This window comes from Erinaceus europaeus, chromosome 5 (genome assembly GCF_950295315.1).
Source record: "Erinaceus europaeus chromosome 5, mEriEur2.1, whole genome shotgun sequence".
Classification (NCBI taxonomy): Eukaryota; Metazoa; Chordata; class Mammalia; order Eulipotyphla; family Erinaceidae; genus Erinaceus; species Erinaceus europaeus.
In genome coordinates, this window is record NC_080166.1 from 85,919,483 (window position 1) to 85,937,865 (window position 18,383).

At 42.2% G+C, this 18,383-nt stretch overlaps 1 protein-coding gene across 3 annotated transcripts in view; it reads right to left on the reverse strand.

The window, feature by feature from the left end:
* TMTC2 (transmembrane O-mannosyltransferase targeting cadherins 2) overlaps positions 1-18,383 on the reverse strand; it is a 538,840-nt gene that overhangs the window by 309,618 nt on the left and 210,839 nt on the right. For all 3 annotated transcript variants that reach the window (XM_060191458.1, XM_060191459.1, XM_060191460.1), the window contains one exon: positions 2,862-3,432. In XM_060191458.1, the coding sequence (XP_060047441.1) occupies positions 2,862-3,432 (571 nt within the window). The remainder of the gene's footprint in view (positions 1-2,861; positions 3,433-18,383) is intronic.

Genomic DNA, 18,383 nt, shown 5'->3' on the forward strand with positions numbered 1-18,383 from the left:
CACCTTTCCCATATTTGGGAGCTACTCTCTTCCCTGATCCAGGTTTCTGTTCCTTCTGCCAGCCATGACGTCATTTCCGCCAGACAATCATTAGAATCCACCTGTATATCAGATTTCAGGCTCAGACAAAAACAAAACAAAACAAAAAAAAACTACTAGTATAGTCACAGGCCCTTTGGAATATAACTAAAATAGGCCTACTAGCTTTCTACAAAACAGGACCCCTCAACTCTTCATCTGCACTATTCCCGCCTTTAGGACCATGATTGGTCATTAATTTGTTTGGTTTTGTATGTTAACTCTCTTTTCAACCTCTAGGTTCCAGATACTAGCATGATGCCAACTGGACTTCCCTAGACAGACAACCCCACCAGTGTGTCCTGGAGCTCTGCTTCCTCAGAGCCCATCCCCACTAGGGAAAGAGAGAGAGGCTGGGAGTATAGATCGACCAGTCAATGCCCATGTTCAGTGGGGAAGCAATTACAGTAGCCAGACCTTCAACCTTCGGCATCCCACAATGACTTTGGGTCCATACTCCCAGAAGGTTAAGGAATAGGAAAGCTATCAGGGGAGGGGATGGGATACAGAGTTCTGGTGGTGGGAACTGTGTGAAGTTGTACCCCTTTTATCCTATGGTTTAGTCAGTTTCCTTTTTTATAAATAAAAAAATTTTAAAAAACACACAACAATGGTAAAACAACAAGGGCAACAAAAAGGAAAATAAATAAATAAATATTTTTAAAAAATAAATTAATAAAATAATTTTAAAAAATAAATCTTGTTATTTTGATGCTGTTAATTTAAAAGAAAAGAAGGCTGATTATTCTCCCTCTATTTCTGTGAATGAATTTAGTAAAACTGATATGAAATTAAAAGCTTGACTTTCAAACCATATATTATTTTCAAGCAACTAACTAGAGTTTTCAGAGCTTGACTAAAATCACAAAAGAATTTCTTCAAGGACTGGACCCTTGAGTTCTAACTGTAAAGATTATGTTTCCAGGCATAGATGAAGTTCAGCAGCAATTACCCTACTCACCAAGTGAAAAAAAGAAGAAGGAGAAAGAGAAGGACAAGGAAGAAAGGTTTCTGTTTGCCTTGATTTTTTTCCCTTTAATTTTTTTCCATGTTGACTCTAAGGTAAATTGGGAGTAGAGGAACATAATTATCAATACTGGAAAAAAAAAAAATCTCAACACTAGTTCTCCAAAGCCATAAATCAGCCTGTAGGGTACAGGTGCTGGAGCACCAAGCTGAGCATACACATTACTAAGTTCAAGGACCTGGGTTCAAACCCTTGGTTACCACCTGCAAAAGGCAAGTTTCACAAGTGGGGAAGTGATGCTGCAGGTGTCCCTATCATCTCTATCTTCCCTACCTGTCTTTATTTCTCTATTTCTAATCAATATAATAAAAATATTTTTAAAAAAACAAAGAAAAAAAACCCACCCATGTATCTCTAAGAAGAAAAAGAAGGTGGCCTAAAACTCGATCCAATTTGCAAGTTTGGGTTAAGTTTGGCCTTTATACTTATAAAATCAAAGCAAGAGTGAATTCATTGTAGGGGAAGAAAAGACAGAGATAGGAAGGAGAGAGTTTTCAAGATGCCTCTGATCAGCGTCTCCTCTTTAACAGAAAGAAATAACACTTAATACCCTTCAGTATATGGGATCCAAAAACATCTGTGACCTTCCAACAACACTGCATGGGAAACCTCCTAGGGAATCCAGGGAAACAAATGTTAAGCCCTAAAGTAAAGGTCTTCATTGGCCTCCAGGCTGAACTCAGATGAGGCCCATCCTGTTCTGACTCTCCTATTTTTAACTACTGCAACAAGGAAAAGGTGACTGTGAGTCACTGTTTAAGAATGTTGAGTTCCCAGCTCAGTGAAGAAGCAGGGTTGTTTTCCAAAGCCAGCTCAGGAAAGGTAATATTAACAAATGACAGAGGATTTCCTCTCTCGGGTCTAGAGTCCAACTCTATCATCAGCTCTGGTATTGTTACAAATACACATTAGAGGCAATTTGTTGGATTACAGAGCATTTGGGTATAATTAGAGAGTAAGGAATTTAAAAGAGAGAGAAAAAAGGCATGCACATTTTCTTTACAAGGCAAAAACTGTTTTGCAATGTTTAAAATGACGAAAGGAAGTTAAGAAACCCAAGAAATAAAATAATGAAAGAACTGAAAGCTGCCTAAAGAACACTTCCGGACAGGTTGTGGCACACCCTGTAGAGTGCACATGTTCCAAGGATCAAGGATCAGGCTTCAAGCCCCCAGTCTTCACCCACAGGGAGAGAAGTTTCACAACTGAAGGGTTGCTGCAGTCCTTCCTTCCTTCCTTCCTTCCTTCCTTCCTTCCTTCCTTCCTTCCTTCCTTCCTTCCTTTTCTTTCTTATTTTGCCTCCAGGTTTATCACTGGGGTTTGACATCTGCACTATGAATTCACTGCTCCTGTGATCATTTTGTCAATTTTTCGGATAAGACAGAGAAAATTTGAGAGGGGAGGGGGAGTTAGAGAGGGAAGGGGAAAGAGGGGGGAGAGAGACCTGCAGACCTGTTTCATCCCTTGTGAAGTGACCCCAACTATGCACTTAACCAGGTAGGTATGCCATCGTTCGTTGGCCCCCTTTTCTCTCCCTCCCTATCTTTCAGTTCCCTCTCAATTTCTGTCTCTATGCAAAAATTGAATAAATTAAATACATAATTTTTTAAAGGGCATTTCTAGTTAGTAAGCACCAGAAAATAACTTGTTTTACATTGTCTTCCATGGGAAGCAAAATCTGCTGCGTAAGTGGTGAAAAATGTTACTTGGTGACCCAGAGACCCCCTTCTCCCAGCCCATGCCAACAGTCACTTACTTTGTAAATGGCCGGCAAGATCTGGTTCATCTTTAGCCGGTGGAAGACAAAGACATCATAAACTGCAGAAACTGCTAGAACAGTTACTCCTTGTTCTTTCCATAGCATGCTGCACCCCGCACACAACCCAGTCCCCAGGAACCAGCCCCAGGTCCTGACTGTGTAGCCCCTTGTGGAGCAGTGTTTGATGTAGCAGAGCAGGGAGAGGAGGAAGAAGAGACTGGCCCCCACATCAGCCCGGCCCACGATGCCCGCCACGGCCTCCGTGTGAATGGGGTGAGAGGCAAACATCAGGCCAGCCATGAAGGTCCAGTAGCCATCACCCAGCAGTATCTTGGAGAAGCTTGTGAAGAGTCCAGTGACAGTCGCATGCAGTAGGACATTGACCAGATGGTAGCTCCAGGGATTCAGCCCTCCGATGGCGTGGTTCAGGCGGAAAGACAGAGTACAGAGTGGCCGGTAGGACTTGTGGCTTCCACTGTGGGTGAGGAGAGTCCCCCAGAAATCATTGTAGAAAATGTGTGTCCACGGAGTTTCAGGGAGAAGGTCTTGATTAGTCTTGATGGCACGGCTGAAAACACAAAAACAATGGGCGGAATGTGAATTAAGGAAAAGCAACTAAAACAAGCACCAAAAATACAGTGTTGCTGAGATAAGCTTCAGAAGCTTTATCTTGTGACTTTATATGGGATTCCAGGTAAGCTCAATTAAATGAATGAGGTTTAGAAAAGGCTGGATGGGGAGTCGGGCGGTAGCGCAGTGGGTTAAGCGCACATGGCGCAAAGTGCAAGGACCAGCATAAGGATCCAGGTTCCAGTACCCAGCTCCCCACTTGCAGAAAAGTAGCTTCACAGGCGGTGAAGCAGGTCTGCAGGTGTCTATCTTTATCTCCCCCTCTTTGTCTACCCCTCCTCTCTCCATTTCTCTCTATCCTATTCCAACAACGACAACAACAGTAACTACTATAATAAAATAAAAAGGGCAACAAAAGGGAATAAATAAATAAATAAGCAAAAAGAAAAGGCTGGATGGACAGGCTGGATTTAGATCCTGCCCTAATGCTAACCAACACAACCAGGGTACATTACTTCTCCTCAAAAGTTCTCTTCTGAGGGTGGGAATGTTCTGTAGACTCCAGTCATGGGGAGGTGAAAAACTGTACCCATGTATCAATAACTATGCTGTAAACCATTAGGCTCCCAATAAAATCATGAATGAAGAAAGGAGTTTTCTTCCTTCTCTGAGTTCAAATGCCTTTGAAAAATAGATTCACAGATGCAGAGTTCCTCTCAGTGGCTTGAGTCTTAATACAGCAGTAAGCAAGCATATGCTCTTCAGGAGCTTGAAACCTAAATGCTAAAAATGCAAATTCCACAGCCTCGGTTGTTCCAATGCCTGAGAAATTGCATGTTAAAAAACCACAGTTGTGTGACTACATGAAATGGAAAAACTTCTACACAGCAACACATACCACCACCCTAAAAGAATGGCACGGTACAGTGTGGTAGAAGATCTTTATCAGATAGATAATCAGAATACATAAAGATCTCAGTAAAATTAACACCAAAAAAAAAAACAAAACAAAACAAACAACAACCCCAATAGAAAATGGGGCCAGAACAGGGACAGAAACTTCACCAACAAAAAGATCCAGAGGACTAACAGACACATGAGAAACTGTTCCATCACTGAACATCAGGAAAATGTAAATAAAGACAACAATGAGATACCACTTTACACCTATGAGAATGTCTTATGTCAGAAAGAACAGTAACATCAAATGTTGGAGAAAATGTGGGAGAAAGGGGATGCTTCTGTGCACTACTGGTAGGAGTATATCTTGTTCCAACATTGTAGAAAACAGTCTAGACATTTCTCAAAACACTAGAAATGGAGAAATGGACATACTATATGACACAGCAATTTCTCTCCTGGGGATTTACCCAAAGGAAACAAAATTACCTATAATTTCTAGTTTCCAAAACTTGGAAGCAACACAGATGACCAATTACAGATGAGTGACTGAAAAATTGTGGTATATTTACAAGATGGAATACTATTCAAGCTGTTAAAAATGATGAAGTCATCTCCTTTGGAACTTGAAGACATCGTGTTAATTGAGATAAGCCAAAAAGAAAAGAAAAAATACTGCATGATCTCACTTCTAAGCAGAGTTTAATAAATAGGAACAGAGAGGAAGGACATAAAGACATAAAAATTAGACATGAACTGGGCATGGTATATAGCATCAAAGCAAAGAAAACTCTGGGGAAGGAGGGGTGGAACAGAACTTTGGAGTCATAATGCATAATGAAATCATACTCATGTGTTAATGACTGCATTGTAAAGCATTAAGACAGAGAGAGGGATGCATCCAAATAAAGGACACCGGAGGAGGAGGAGACAGGAAATTGGAGAGAGGGTGTCTATACCTCTTACACAATGGTGGGAAAGACTTGTGTGGGTGGCTTTGAGAGTTTTCCAGACTCTTATCACAGTAGATTACAGATTGTACCTATGTGTCAATAATTGGAAATAAGACATTATTTCCCTCAATAAAATGCTAAGAAAAAAAAGGGGGGAAGAGGAGAAGAAAGTGGACAAGGAGAAGAAGGTAGAAAGAAAAGAGACAGGGGCTGTGTGGTAGTGTACCAGGTTAAGCACACAGTAAGGACCAGTGCAATGATCCCAGTTTGAACCACTGGTTCCACACCTGCAGGGAGGTTGCTTCACAAGCAGTGAAGCAGGTCTACAGGTTAGGGTTAGGGTTAGGGTTAGGGTTAGGGTTAGGGTTAGGGTTAGGGTTAGGGTTAGGGTTAGGGTTAGGGTTAGGGTAAGATCTATCTGTCTCTCTCTCCCCCTCTTCTCTCAATTTCTCTCTGTCCTATCCAATAAAAAATGGCCACCAGGACTAGTTGATTCATAGTGTAGGTATCAAGCCTTAGCAATAACCTTTAAGGCAAAAAAAAAAAAAATTGGGTGGAGTTGGGGAGAGAAAGAAGAACTTTTCAAGCTGGTACTGATGCGTAGAATTAGGGCTAGCCCTCAAGGTCCTACAGGTCAAGGCACTGCTTCAGATACAAATGCAAATCACTTATGGATCCTGTTTCCACCTGGCTCTGTTTCTGTTGGTCTCAGAAGGAGCCTGAGATTCCAGGTGGTCACCAACCTCCCCGGGGATGCTGATGCTGCTAGTTCATGGACCACAACTTTGAGTGGCAAGGGAGGAGGGCACAAGGCAGCTGAGGGAGAAGGGCTCCCTTCCACTCACAGTCTATTCCAGGAGATTTTCCTAGGCTTTCACAGAACTTGCTACCAATCACTGTAGCATTTTCTGGTCTCTTGCTTTTGAAAATGAGCAGTTCCAGGTGTGCATTCTTGATTTTTCTAAACAAACTTTGACAAGGAACAGCCCAGAATTTTCTAAGCACTTCTTGTCTGACAAGTATTGGACATGTTTCCTTGGGTATGTTTCTTGTTTACTACTTGGATGAACTAATGCTATCAGTACTATACTATCTACACCTCTCAGTTAGGGAAGCTATGATAAAAGTGAATTAATAACACACCATGCAGAAGTAGCACAGCATTGTGGTTGTTACTCTGTCTGTATGTTTCCCCAAATGTGTTCCACATATCCCTGTGATGTGTCTGAAGAAACACAAACTTTGTAAAGTGTGGAATGACTATATTAATCCTAATGCACAAGTGACAGAAAATCCAATTAGCATATCAGAGCAAGCACAGATAAAATGTGAAAAACCAAAAAGTCACAATAGAGGCACATATTAGGAAATCAACTGGTAAATGTTGCTAAGTGTGGAGAAGATATAAAGATGGGAAGTAGCATGCAAATGATTCCCTTCGAAGGCATTTTCTAAGTATTACATAATACCTTCAAGAGAATAGGGTGGAACTTTTGAGTCTTTTGTATCTGTAGTCAGTCTGTCTCTTGAAATACATAATATAATATGGTGAGTTCAAGAAGAAAAAGTAAAATGCGTTACTCATAGCATGGACTACCTCTTTCATAAGGTCAGCAAAATAGCTCACTTGGATAGTGTGCCGCTTTGCCATGTACATGGCCAGGTTCAAACCCAGCCTCCACCTCATTGAAAGAAGCTTTGCTGCTGTGGTCTCTTACTCTCCCTCTTCTCCTCCCTCCTCACTACCTCCCTGCATCCTTCCCTTCCTTCCTTCCTTCCTTTCTTTCTCCCTTTTTTCCTTCCTTCTACTCTATCTCTTTTTCCCTTTATTCCTTCCTTCCACTCTATCTCTTTGTCTTTCTTTCATATACATACATATGTATAGAAATTGTGAAGATATAGTTGAACATGGTATGGGACCTCCTATTAAAATACGGCAGTCTGGATGGCGCAAACTTTCCCATTAGTCTCTCTCTAGTTGAGATTGGGCATGGAGGGAAAACGACCACCAGGAAATGTCTCCTCTGTAAGCCTCCCTGCTTCACAAAGGACCCTGCATGCAGCCCATTTCCTTGTTCTCAAACCAGTTAGTTCATTTACTCAGAAGTTAATAGAAGTCCATCTTCTTTGATCATACATGGCCCACACATCATTGTTCTACTCTGTCAAACTACTCCTTCACCTCCTCTGGCCCTTCTAATCCTATATGATCTATCTCCTCTCTTAAGGCTCCTCTCTGTCTGCTAGTTATTGTTAACCCTACTTCCTTCATTCCTTTGATTAACTAAATCCCTTGTTCAACATTTACTAGGGATGCTCTGACCTTTTCTCAAACCCCCCATTTCTCTTTGTCCCTATTCTCCAAAACTGTAGATGGAATGGATAACTTGCTTCCTCCTACAACCCCTTATAAACCCTACTTTGCTGTTCAATAAACAGATTGCCCATGAGACAAGTCCCCGGGTTTTCTCTAGCTGTGACACTAGCATCGGGCATAGAGAGAGACCTGTACGGCTCCACCCCTGCTGCCCTGGAACATTCTCTTAGGCCCCTGCATCTGGTGCACAACAGGGCGGGTAAGCCAAGAGTTTATGCCCGGGAAAGAGGCCCCCAAAAAAGCCTGACATACATACATACAAACATGCAGGTAAGAAAAATTCTTGCCTAGGGCTTCTTAACAGACTATGGTCCCTCATGGAGCTGAAAAACCTAGGATGGGAAGTGTCCTCTACCTTTTACCTCCTCTACCAGTCCAGTTTCCATGAGACAAGCTACATCAAAGCAATTTCCAAATGAGTATTTACTACAAAGCAGATGGGAAAAGCCCTGGATCAAGGGAGAACATTGCTGAGCCCGCATTCTATAGTTCATGGAGTGTCTTCAAACACAAGAAGTCACAATAGAGATTCCAACAGATCAAGAACCCACACGAAGCAACATGGTTGGTGGAAACCACAGTTAGTAATTCAATGGGGGTGGCATAACTGGTCAATGCTATTTACAACCTGTTCTCTAGACTAGTTCCTGATTAACTTGTCTGAGCTTTAGCTTCTGTGATAAGTTTCACTCAGAAACCATTTAACAGACCCTTGTAATGATTCATGCATCTTTCATGTGGAGAAGCAGAGAACACTGATTCACAAATGTTTGAACATTCTGGAAATGGACTGAAAATTGCATCTTAGTCAGCTGCCCTTACTAGTCCACAAACAGTACATGACCTACAAGAAAAGTGCATTTTAAAACTTGGGGGTGAGGCTCTGCTTAATGAAATAAAGAGGTGAAAGACAACTACAGACAGTTTCACTCATATGTGGAACCTAAAGAACTAGAATACATGGCCCTGAAAAAACAAACCAAACTGTCTCTAAGACTTTGTGAGGACTAAGGTGGTTACCACTGGGAGAGGAAGGGCACAGACTTTGGTGGTGGGTGTGATGTAGAAATGTATCCTGCTAAAAGGATTTCACTTTATAACTAGATTTAGCCTCTACTAGTGGCAAAAACATCCCAGTTTAAATATAAAATCTTATAACCCACTATTGTTGAGAAAAACAATAAAAATAATAATATGAAAAATAAAAGTTTGTTTGAGGGGGTCTGAAGGTAGTTCGGTACCACATGGGAATACTTGTGGGGGGAAGCTTCATGAGTGGTGTGTCAGTGCCTTTTTTCCTCCTCCTCCTCCTCCTCCTCTTCCTCCTTCTTCTTCTCTCCCTCTCTCTCTCTCTCTCTCTCTCTCTCTATCTATCTATCTATCTCTCTCCCTCTTCATTTCTCATCCTCTACCTAAAAGGAAAAAAGACTTCTCAGAGCTGTTGAGTTGTGCAGGCACCAAGCCCCCCAAATAATCTTGGTATTGAAGAAAAAAAGAAAAAAAAGGAGTCTGTTTGATCCACAGTCTCTGACATTAAGTGCACTTGGGAAGGGACTACAACTGAAACAGAATGATCAGTAGTTGCTGATTATTTGCCCTATGGCATATGCCATGGTAGTCCTTTTATAAACACAAGCTACCTGAGATAATCAGCTCACTTTTCTAGACACCATGCTGAAATCTTAATCTAACTTTCAAAATGTTGAAGGTACTTCATTTTTTTCCCCTAAAATCCATTTTCTGTCTCCTATTGTTAGAGATTGTCAACGTTTATCTGTGAACAGTCATGTGGTATAATATTTCATTTCTGTAGTACCTTACTGCTAAATATGGGTATGCAACTAATGTCTGACCAAGGACATCAGCAGACTGCCATATACTTATTCCAGAAAAGTCTATTTAAAAGGCTTCCCTTCCACTTCCTCCTTACTTACTCCTCTGCAGCTATAATCACTGGCATCCCAGCAGCTATCTTGGGCCAATAGATCAACATTTGGGCTGTCTTTATTCCTTAGTAATAGAAATCCTAAAAAAAAAAAAAAAAGAAAGAAAAGAAAGAAAAAAAGAATAGAAATCCTGCCGAGCAGAGCATTGAGACCAAAGGAGATTGAGTCTCAGTACAGTAGGCCATACCAATCCTACATTAACTACACCTCCCCGTTTCTTATGAGAAATGAATGCTTAAATGAATATTTAAACTGGGATGTTTTTGCCACTAGTAGAGGCTAAATCTAGTTATAAAGTGAAATCCTTTGTTAGCAAAACAAAGGACTAAATCACAGTGATTTCATTTTCCATTTTGATTTTTACACGTCTCTGTGCATTAAAAAGAATTTCCATATAAATTGGCTTGGAAAATATTAGAAACAGATGTTATTCTGGATCCATGAAATTAAAACACCCTGCTATGACATCCATCAAGAGTCTCACCCAGATGTAATTGCTTAAGATGTGATAGGTTATAATTAAAATTTAAAAGAACTATGGGAAACTGCCAACCATTATTGTGTGTGCGAGAGCGCGAGAGCTCAAGAGCCAGCATTCAATTGGCCTGGATCAAACATTAACCTAGACAACTAGTAGAACTTACTCATGTATCAGTGGAGAAACTCATACCATGAAAGCCAGAATGGCTTAATGCTCAGCAGCAAAGCATTCTGCTATAATATTTGTCCAGTAAGGAGAGCTGGGAAGCACAGCTTCTTGAGGATAATACTTCACACTTGCTGTCCCAAACTAGGAGTCCTACATGATCTTGGTTCAGCCACAGTGTAATAGGACACCTTTTGAAGGACAAACCTAACAGACAGACAAGCACCATACTTTTAATATTTATTTATTTATTTATTTTTACCAGAGCACTGCTCAACTCTGGTTTATGGTGGTACAGGACATTGACCCTGGGACTGTGGAGCCTCAAGCATAAGCGTCTCTTTGCATTACTGTTATGCTATCTACCCCCACCCACAAACACTATACTTTTAAATATCTATTTGAAGCTGCCAGAACTTCTCATATTTACAACCAATAAGACAAGCTATAATTTTTGTTCCTTTTTTAAAACTTTTTATTTGATAGAGCAAGGAGAAATTGAGAGGGGAAAGGGAGATTAAAGAGGAAGAAAGAAGAAACCTGCAGCACTGCTTCACCACTCATGAAGTTTTCTCCTTGTAGGTGGGGTGCAGGCATCAAACCTGGGTCCTTGTGCATGGTGATGCATGCACTTAACCAGGTTCACCAACACCCAGCACCCAAACAAGCTATAATTCTAACTTTCAGAAAACAAGGGTTTAAAAAATAACAACGGAACTAGCAGAGTAGTGCAGCGGAAGCGTGCTGGGCCCATAAAAATAAGAACAGTGGCCTGGGAAGTAGTATAGTGGGTAAAGTGTTGGGCCCTCAAGCATGAAGTTCCAAGTTCAGTACCCAGCAGCACAGGTACCAGAGTGATACTCTGGTTCTCTTGTTCTTTCTGTTTCTATGTTGCGGCAAATCAGATGCCCTGCTAACCACGAGAAGCAGATTGTTTGTGTTTCTTCCACAGGAATCCCAGAAAAAACCATCTGGACCCCTGAACACCCTGACATCACCCACTAGACAGCACGACTACAGTGGCACACCCCTCCCCAAAACCCTAGATGTCACCTGACGCGATCTGAAGAACCTGATTCACAGACTCCAAGGACAGAACTTTTTTACTGCCTGTCTGCCTTTCCTGCTTCTGCTTTGTCTGTCACGTTTTGGCGGTTCCAGCTCACTCTCTACAGAAAAGCAGAATTCCAGAGGCTCAGCTTCCTCATACAGCGTTTCATCCCCTGCCATTTCTCCCCCTAGTCACCTCCTTTGGACTGAGACTTCTATCGGACTTGCTGGTATACCCTTTGTACACTTTAGACTATTTTACAGGAGCTTCCTTCCCTTCACGTTGCTGGTTTTTCATAGACTGACCCTGAGTAGTTCATAGACTGTTGCCCTGGCCATTAGATAAAAGGAAAGGGGGAGATGCTGGGAAATTGTGCAGATGCAGTCACATCTGCAATGTTGTCCCCTCAGCCTACTGCTAGTTCCCGTGAGAATTGGGACATTCTCGGAGTGCCTGTTCCGCCATGTTGTGCCCTCAGGGCATTGTCTATTTCCCCGCGATATTTGGAGTGCTTTGGTCACTCTTCCCTCTTCCTATTCTCATGAGAGTTATTATCCTATCCTGGAGTGCTATGGTTACTCCTCCCCCTTCCCATTCTCACGAAAGCTGCTCCTATAAAAGCCCTTCTCCTTCCGCACCTCTCTCTCTTACCGGCGCTTCACTTCGGTGTTTAGACGCAGGAAAGGTTGCTGCATGAGGCGGCCGTTTTTGTTACCTCCACGCAGCCCAACCTGCTTCTCTCTCACCCAACTCTGAGGTGCCAACGCAAATAAAGATTTGTGTTCCCTCTTCGCTCCGGATCTCCTCTCTCTCACCTCTGCGGCGCAGAATGACACTATGTCTCTCACTAATAAATAAAATTTTTAAAAAATTTAAAAGAATATGGAGGCTGCAAGTGGTTCCCCCAGTACAGCACAGCCATTAACCCATGGGAGAACCTAAAGGGGGGGGGCTTTATGAGTACTGGGGCAGTGCTGCAACATCTTCCCTTCCCTTAATCTGTACCTCTCTCTCTCTCTACCCCTCAATCCTAATCCTAACCAAAAAAAGGTTGCTTGGAGTGGTAGGACTATGCAGATACTGAGTGTTAACTGATGGCACAAAGAATTTTAAAAAAATGAAACAAAAACTAAGAACAAAGCTTGCAAGATAAGCTCACCTGGTTAGTGCAAGGGCTTTGCCATATGAATGATCCAAGTTCTAGCCCAGCCCTAACTGCAGTGGACAAAGCTTTCATGTTATGGTATCTTTCTCTCTTTCTCCCTTTTTCTATCTCTGTCTCTATCTGGGGGAAAAAAAAACTGGCTCTGGCTCATAGAGCAGCCTAGCAATGAAAAACAAACAAAAACACTATAGTATTAAATGCTGCACATTTCATGGTTTCACTCTGAGGAGTAAAAAAAAAATATTGATAGTGTATCTCCCTCTTCCTTCTCAACTTCTCTCAGTATCTATCCAAAACAAACAAAACCTAAACTGACAGCAAAAGAAAGAGAAAGAAAAAAAATGAAGAGGGGAGTCGGGTGGTAGTGCAGAGGGTTAAGCACACGTGGTGCAAAGCGCAAGGACCAGAGTTAAGTATCCGGGTTCGAGCCCCCGGCTCCCCACCTGCAGGGAAGTCGCTTCACAGGTGGTGAAGCAGGTCTGCAGGTGTCTATCTTTCTCTATCCCTCTCTGTCTTCCCCTCCTCTCTCCCTTTCTCTCTGTCCTATCCAACAACAATGACATCAATAACAATAATAACTACAACAATAAAACAAGGGCAACAAAAGGAAATAAATAAATAAATAAAATTTAAAAAAAGAAAGAAAGAAAGAAAATGAAGAAGAACTAATGGATAAATGATGTTAAGACCAGGGGGGATATCTTACCAAAGTGCAGAACCTATTATACCACAGGAGGCTTTAGTATGAGAGAATTCTCAGGCTCATATTATCTACTTGAGCAGATTTTTATTTAACATATCACTATTATGACTCCCCCCCAATGAGACTAAATTGCTCTGAGGTCTAGTACATAAGTCATGTCGCAGAAATAAGTCTTTAATAAGGGACATGTTACCTAACCTTTAAAGAAGATACTATTTTAATAGAGTCTGACTATTCTGCTGGAAAAATGAAAGGACAGGAGCTTTCACAATGCAAGGCAGAAAGAATTTTCAGTAATTTGCACTTTCTCACAAATCCAGTAGGACTGCTTCAGGAGACTAGGTTATGGTGCACCTGGTTGAGCACACACATTATAGTGCACAAATATCTGGGTTCAAGCTCACTGGTCCCCACCTGCAAAGGGAAGCTTCACAAGTGGTGAAGCAGGGCTACATGTCTCTCTTTCTCCCTTACTCTCTATTCCCCCTCTTCCTTCTCAACTTCTCTCAGTAGCTCCAAAATAAATAAATAAAAGCTTAAGAGATTTAAAGAAATGGCTGTTTCTATGGTAAAACCCCTCCTGCCATTTCTCAGCCATAAAGAAAAGAAAAGGACAAAGAAAGAGAGAGAGAGAGAGAGAGAGAGAGAGAGAGAAGAAAAGCACCTGAACTCATAACACAATTTCATGCTGCTTTAATTTCCAGGGTTACTTCTGGGGAAAGTAGTGGGAATTCAGAAAGGCACTACGGAGTCAGGACATTTTTCTGCTCTGGGAAAAGGTGAAGGCAACTGGAGCAGCAGCTGTGAGAAACAACTGCTGGCAGAAATCTCCAGAGGACACAGGTCCAGGAGTCGGTCTTTTAAAGCAAGTCTTCAAGGTCTTAACCTCCTTGTAGTTTTGCTCATTTCTAACTCTTTGGGTTTTGCTCATTATGAATTTTTCTTTTGTATTTTACCCAAGTAAACGAGTCAGGAAAATTGATGAATGACATGACTCCACTACTCAGGCGGTCAATAAGTCTGTTTCCCTCCTTCCTGTCATTTTCCTATTGACCCTCTCAGACATGAGCAACCACATAAATGGTGCTGTTGTATGCTTTACATTGGGTTGTCCTAGCTCTCCCCCGCCACAAGAATTGGATCAGTCCTGCTAGTTTTGCGGGCCCGCTTGGCCCCGCCCCTGGGAACCCCAAGAGGATTCCAGAGTTCCAGAGTTCGAGAGTTGGAGAGCTGCAGAGTTAGAGAGTGCTTGGGGCTGCCGCGGGGGAAAGAGGCAACAGAGTTCTGTTTGGTTATTAGTTTGGGTTAGTTTATGAATCGTTGTTCCTGAATAAAGAAATACAGCTTCTCTGCCCAGCCGTATGTCTCTGGTCGTCTCTGTTACCCGCCCGTGAAGCTAGCCCGGCCAGCTAGAGCTTCCGAATTTTAACAACATGGTGCCCAGATAGTGGCATGCCTGGTTGAGTGCACATGTTACCATGTGCAAGGACCAGGGTTCAAGCCCCCTGCTCTCCATCTGCTTCAAAAGCACTGAAGCAGGTCTGCAGGTGATTCTCTTTCTCCCTCTGTGTCCCCCTTTCCTCTCAATTTATCTCTGTCCTATCTAATAAAAAAAGGGGAAAAAATCTATAAGGCACAGTCTTGAGTATTTCACTTCAAATCTCAGAACAAAATACTAAACCTCAGAGCAAAATAAGAAATGTTCTTGTAGTCTTGCCATTGGTCTTTAACACATTACTCTTCTCATCCTTGATATTTTGTAATGTCTAACTCTCCTGGACTATAATATATCTGTTACAGATTCTGTCTCCAAATTGGGGGTGTTTCTCTCATAGTTCATTCCCTTGGTTTTGTTTCTTTCTCCACTATCCATCATTTCCAATGTCTGTACCACAAGAGATGCCTTTTCCACCTACAAAACCCCATTACCTCACTGGTGACCACAAGTGAATGGCAGAATGAGTAACAAAATCTGGATTCCCTCCTAACACCAGGTGTATTTGTTAACACTGGCCAAAGAGTCTGCTCTGAAGCTCAGCTGCCTTGCCCAGAGCTGGTGAGTAATCATAACAACAACTTCACATGATTTGTCATGTTGTTGATGCAGTGAGGCAATGTTAACTTCAAGTACTTCCATGGAGGGGGCCAGGCAGTGGCGCACTCAGTTAAACACACATACAACTATGGGCAGGGAACTGAGTTTTAAGCCCCAAGTGGTAAAGCAGGTATGCAGGTGTCTATCTTTCTCTTTCTCCCTCTCTATTTCTGTCTTATAAAAAAAAGAAAGAAAGAAAGGAAAGAAAAAAGAAAAGAAAGAAAAAAAGAAAGCTGCCAAGATCCATAGTGCTGGTACCCTGATGGCAAGAAAAAAATAAATAAAATAAAATGTACTTCAGTGGATCATTACTGACCTCCCAGTCCCCTTTTCTTCTCTTTAATGGTGTTTTGTTTTTCCTTTTCATACCAACCCACAGAAATAGCTCAATTTGTAGAGCACTGGATGTGCATGCCAGTGGGTCTTGGTACAATCCCACCACGAAATATACCAAATGCTCTGGTTTGTCTCTCTTTCTTGCTGTCTCATGTGACACTCTCTTATAAATAAATATTTTTAAAAAGAGGGTAAAGAATGAGCAACCCCATTCACTTTCAGGCTATTTTGAGTTTGTCCTTTATCAGATGATTTGGTCAATTACTGAACTGATCCTTTGAGCCTCATTCCTGGGGACAGGTAAAGTAAGCAGCAAATCAGACCAAGCATAGTCAGTATCACCCCAACAATCTACTGGTTAAAATCACTTAACCATTCTTTAGGAAATGAGATGGAATCCCAAGGCTACTGGAGAGCTCCCTAAAGATGGAGATTGCTTAAGAAAGAAGCCAATGCAATTTTTCAAACAAATGCAACAACCTGTCTCAAAATGTATATGAAACCACAAAAAGCCCACACATGGCCAAAGCACTTCTGAGAGAAAAAGGAAGGAAAAAATATAAAGGTATCATGCTCCCTAACTTCAGTTTATACTACAAAGCGATAGTAATCAAAACAGCATGGTATTGGATCAGTGGAGCAGAATCAAAAACCTAGAAATGAGACCACACATAAACCCGCCTAATATAAGACAAAGGGGCCAAAACCATTCAATGGAGTAAAGAATGTCTCTTCAACAGATGGTGCTGGGAAAAGTGGACAGCTACATGTAGAAAAATAAAACTAGACCAGCACCTAACACTATACACCAAGGTCAAATCAAAATGGATTAACGATCCAGATATTATAATAGAAACTCTAAAACTTTCAGAAGAAAACGTAGGTGAAACCTTGTAGGACCTTCACATCACAGATGCATTTGTAGACTCAACCCCCTGGGCATGGGAAATGAAAACAAGAGTAAATTAATGGGATTATATGAAACTTAAAAGCCTCCACACATCAAAAGCAAACTAGGCAAACCAGTAAATGGAAGAAGATATTTGCACATCAGTTATGCATTTACTGTACCACTGAGCCATCTCCCAGAACCAACAAGGAGTAGCTGCAATTGCCAGGAGCCTTGATTGGAACATTGAGTGGAAGACACTCCGGAGGGAGTAGGAGAAAAATGCATGTGTTTGGGAGCCGGTGGTAGCGTAGTGGGTTAAGCGCAGGTGGCACAAAGCACTAAGACCAGCAGAAGGATCCTGGTTCGAGCCCCCAGCTCCCTACCTGCAGGGGAGTCGCTTCATAGGTGGTGAAGTGGGTCTGCAGGTGTCTGTCTTTCTCTTCCCCTCTCTGTCTTCCCCTCTTCTCTCCATTTCTCTGTCCTATCCAACTACAACAATATTAACTACAACAATAAAACAACAAGGGCAGCAAAAGGGAATAAATAAATATTATTTTTAAAAATGCATGTGTTCAAAAATGGGTCACAGGTGCCTTGAACATGCCCTTTTCATGCCCTGTTAGAAATCACTGCCCAATAAGAGGCACTGATTCTGACTTGAAGGAATTATTCACTCACTCATTTATTTGTTCAAGGATAGGCAGGGTGCTGTGAAAGACAACTGCTGATATGGTAGTGAGCAAAATCCATTTTCTGACTCTGAGAAATACTCGCTTACTAAAGAGGAGACAAATGCATGTACAGGCAGTTTCACTGCAGTGTGTTACTACTATTCTGACATGAATCCTCACTTTTAAGGAGGAAAACATAGACTAGACTCACAGCACTTTCAGCGGACCGAGAGGTTCTGGACAGGAAACATACCTTCCTTCATGGCAGGAGGCTGCAGAAATAATGCTAGTCGGATAGCCAAAATTTTCAACCACCATAAAGTCGGGTGAGAAGGTAAGAAACCTGAGGTCTCAAAACAGGTAATACGAAGGCCCAGATCATGGTGCACATGGTAGAGCGCACAAATTATAATGCACAAGGACCTGGATTCAAGCACCCCATCAACACCTGCTGGGAGGAAGCTTCAAGAGTGGTGAAGCAGTGCTGCAGGTATCTCCCTCTCCTCTCTCCCTTTCAACTTTTGGCTCTCTCTAAAATAAGTAAATAAATAAATGTATGTTTCTTTTTTAAAGACAATATGATAGCTAGACTAGAGTAAGATTTATGGAATACAGAGGCAGGAGTCACTGGCTTCTTTTATGCTGCTTTCACAAGGGGAAAGTTGGTGGGGGGGACGACTAAAGAAAGGGACAGCAATGTCCAAAGGGTTTGTTTGTGGGTATGGATTCAGCTTCTTCCTCTAGCGTTTGCCCTTCTTCCGTAGCCAGTCAACAGCGTCAGGTTGAGCCTGATGTAAAGTTTCAAGACCTCCTTTGAATCTGGAGAGGTGGCAGTCGTTGACTATGTGGGTCATAGTCTGTCTGTAGCCGCAGGGGCAGTTCGGGTCGTCTCTGGCTCCCCAGCGATGGAAAATAGCGGCGCACCGGCCATGGCCTGTTCGATAGCGATTGAGGAGGGCCCAATCAGAACGTGCTAGGTCAAAGCCGGGTTGATGCTTGCAGGGGTCTGAGATGAGGTGTTTGTTCTTTACCTCAGCTGACTGCCAACTCTGTTTCCAAGAGACTGGAACAGAGAAGTTCAGTGTAGGCGTAGGGGACCAGATTGGGTGACGAGACGTCAAGCGTTGGACAGGGTGGGCGAAGATATCCGTGTATATTGGCAGGTCCGGTCAAGCGTAGAAGTGGGAAATGAACTTAGATGATGCTGCATCCCG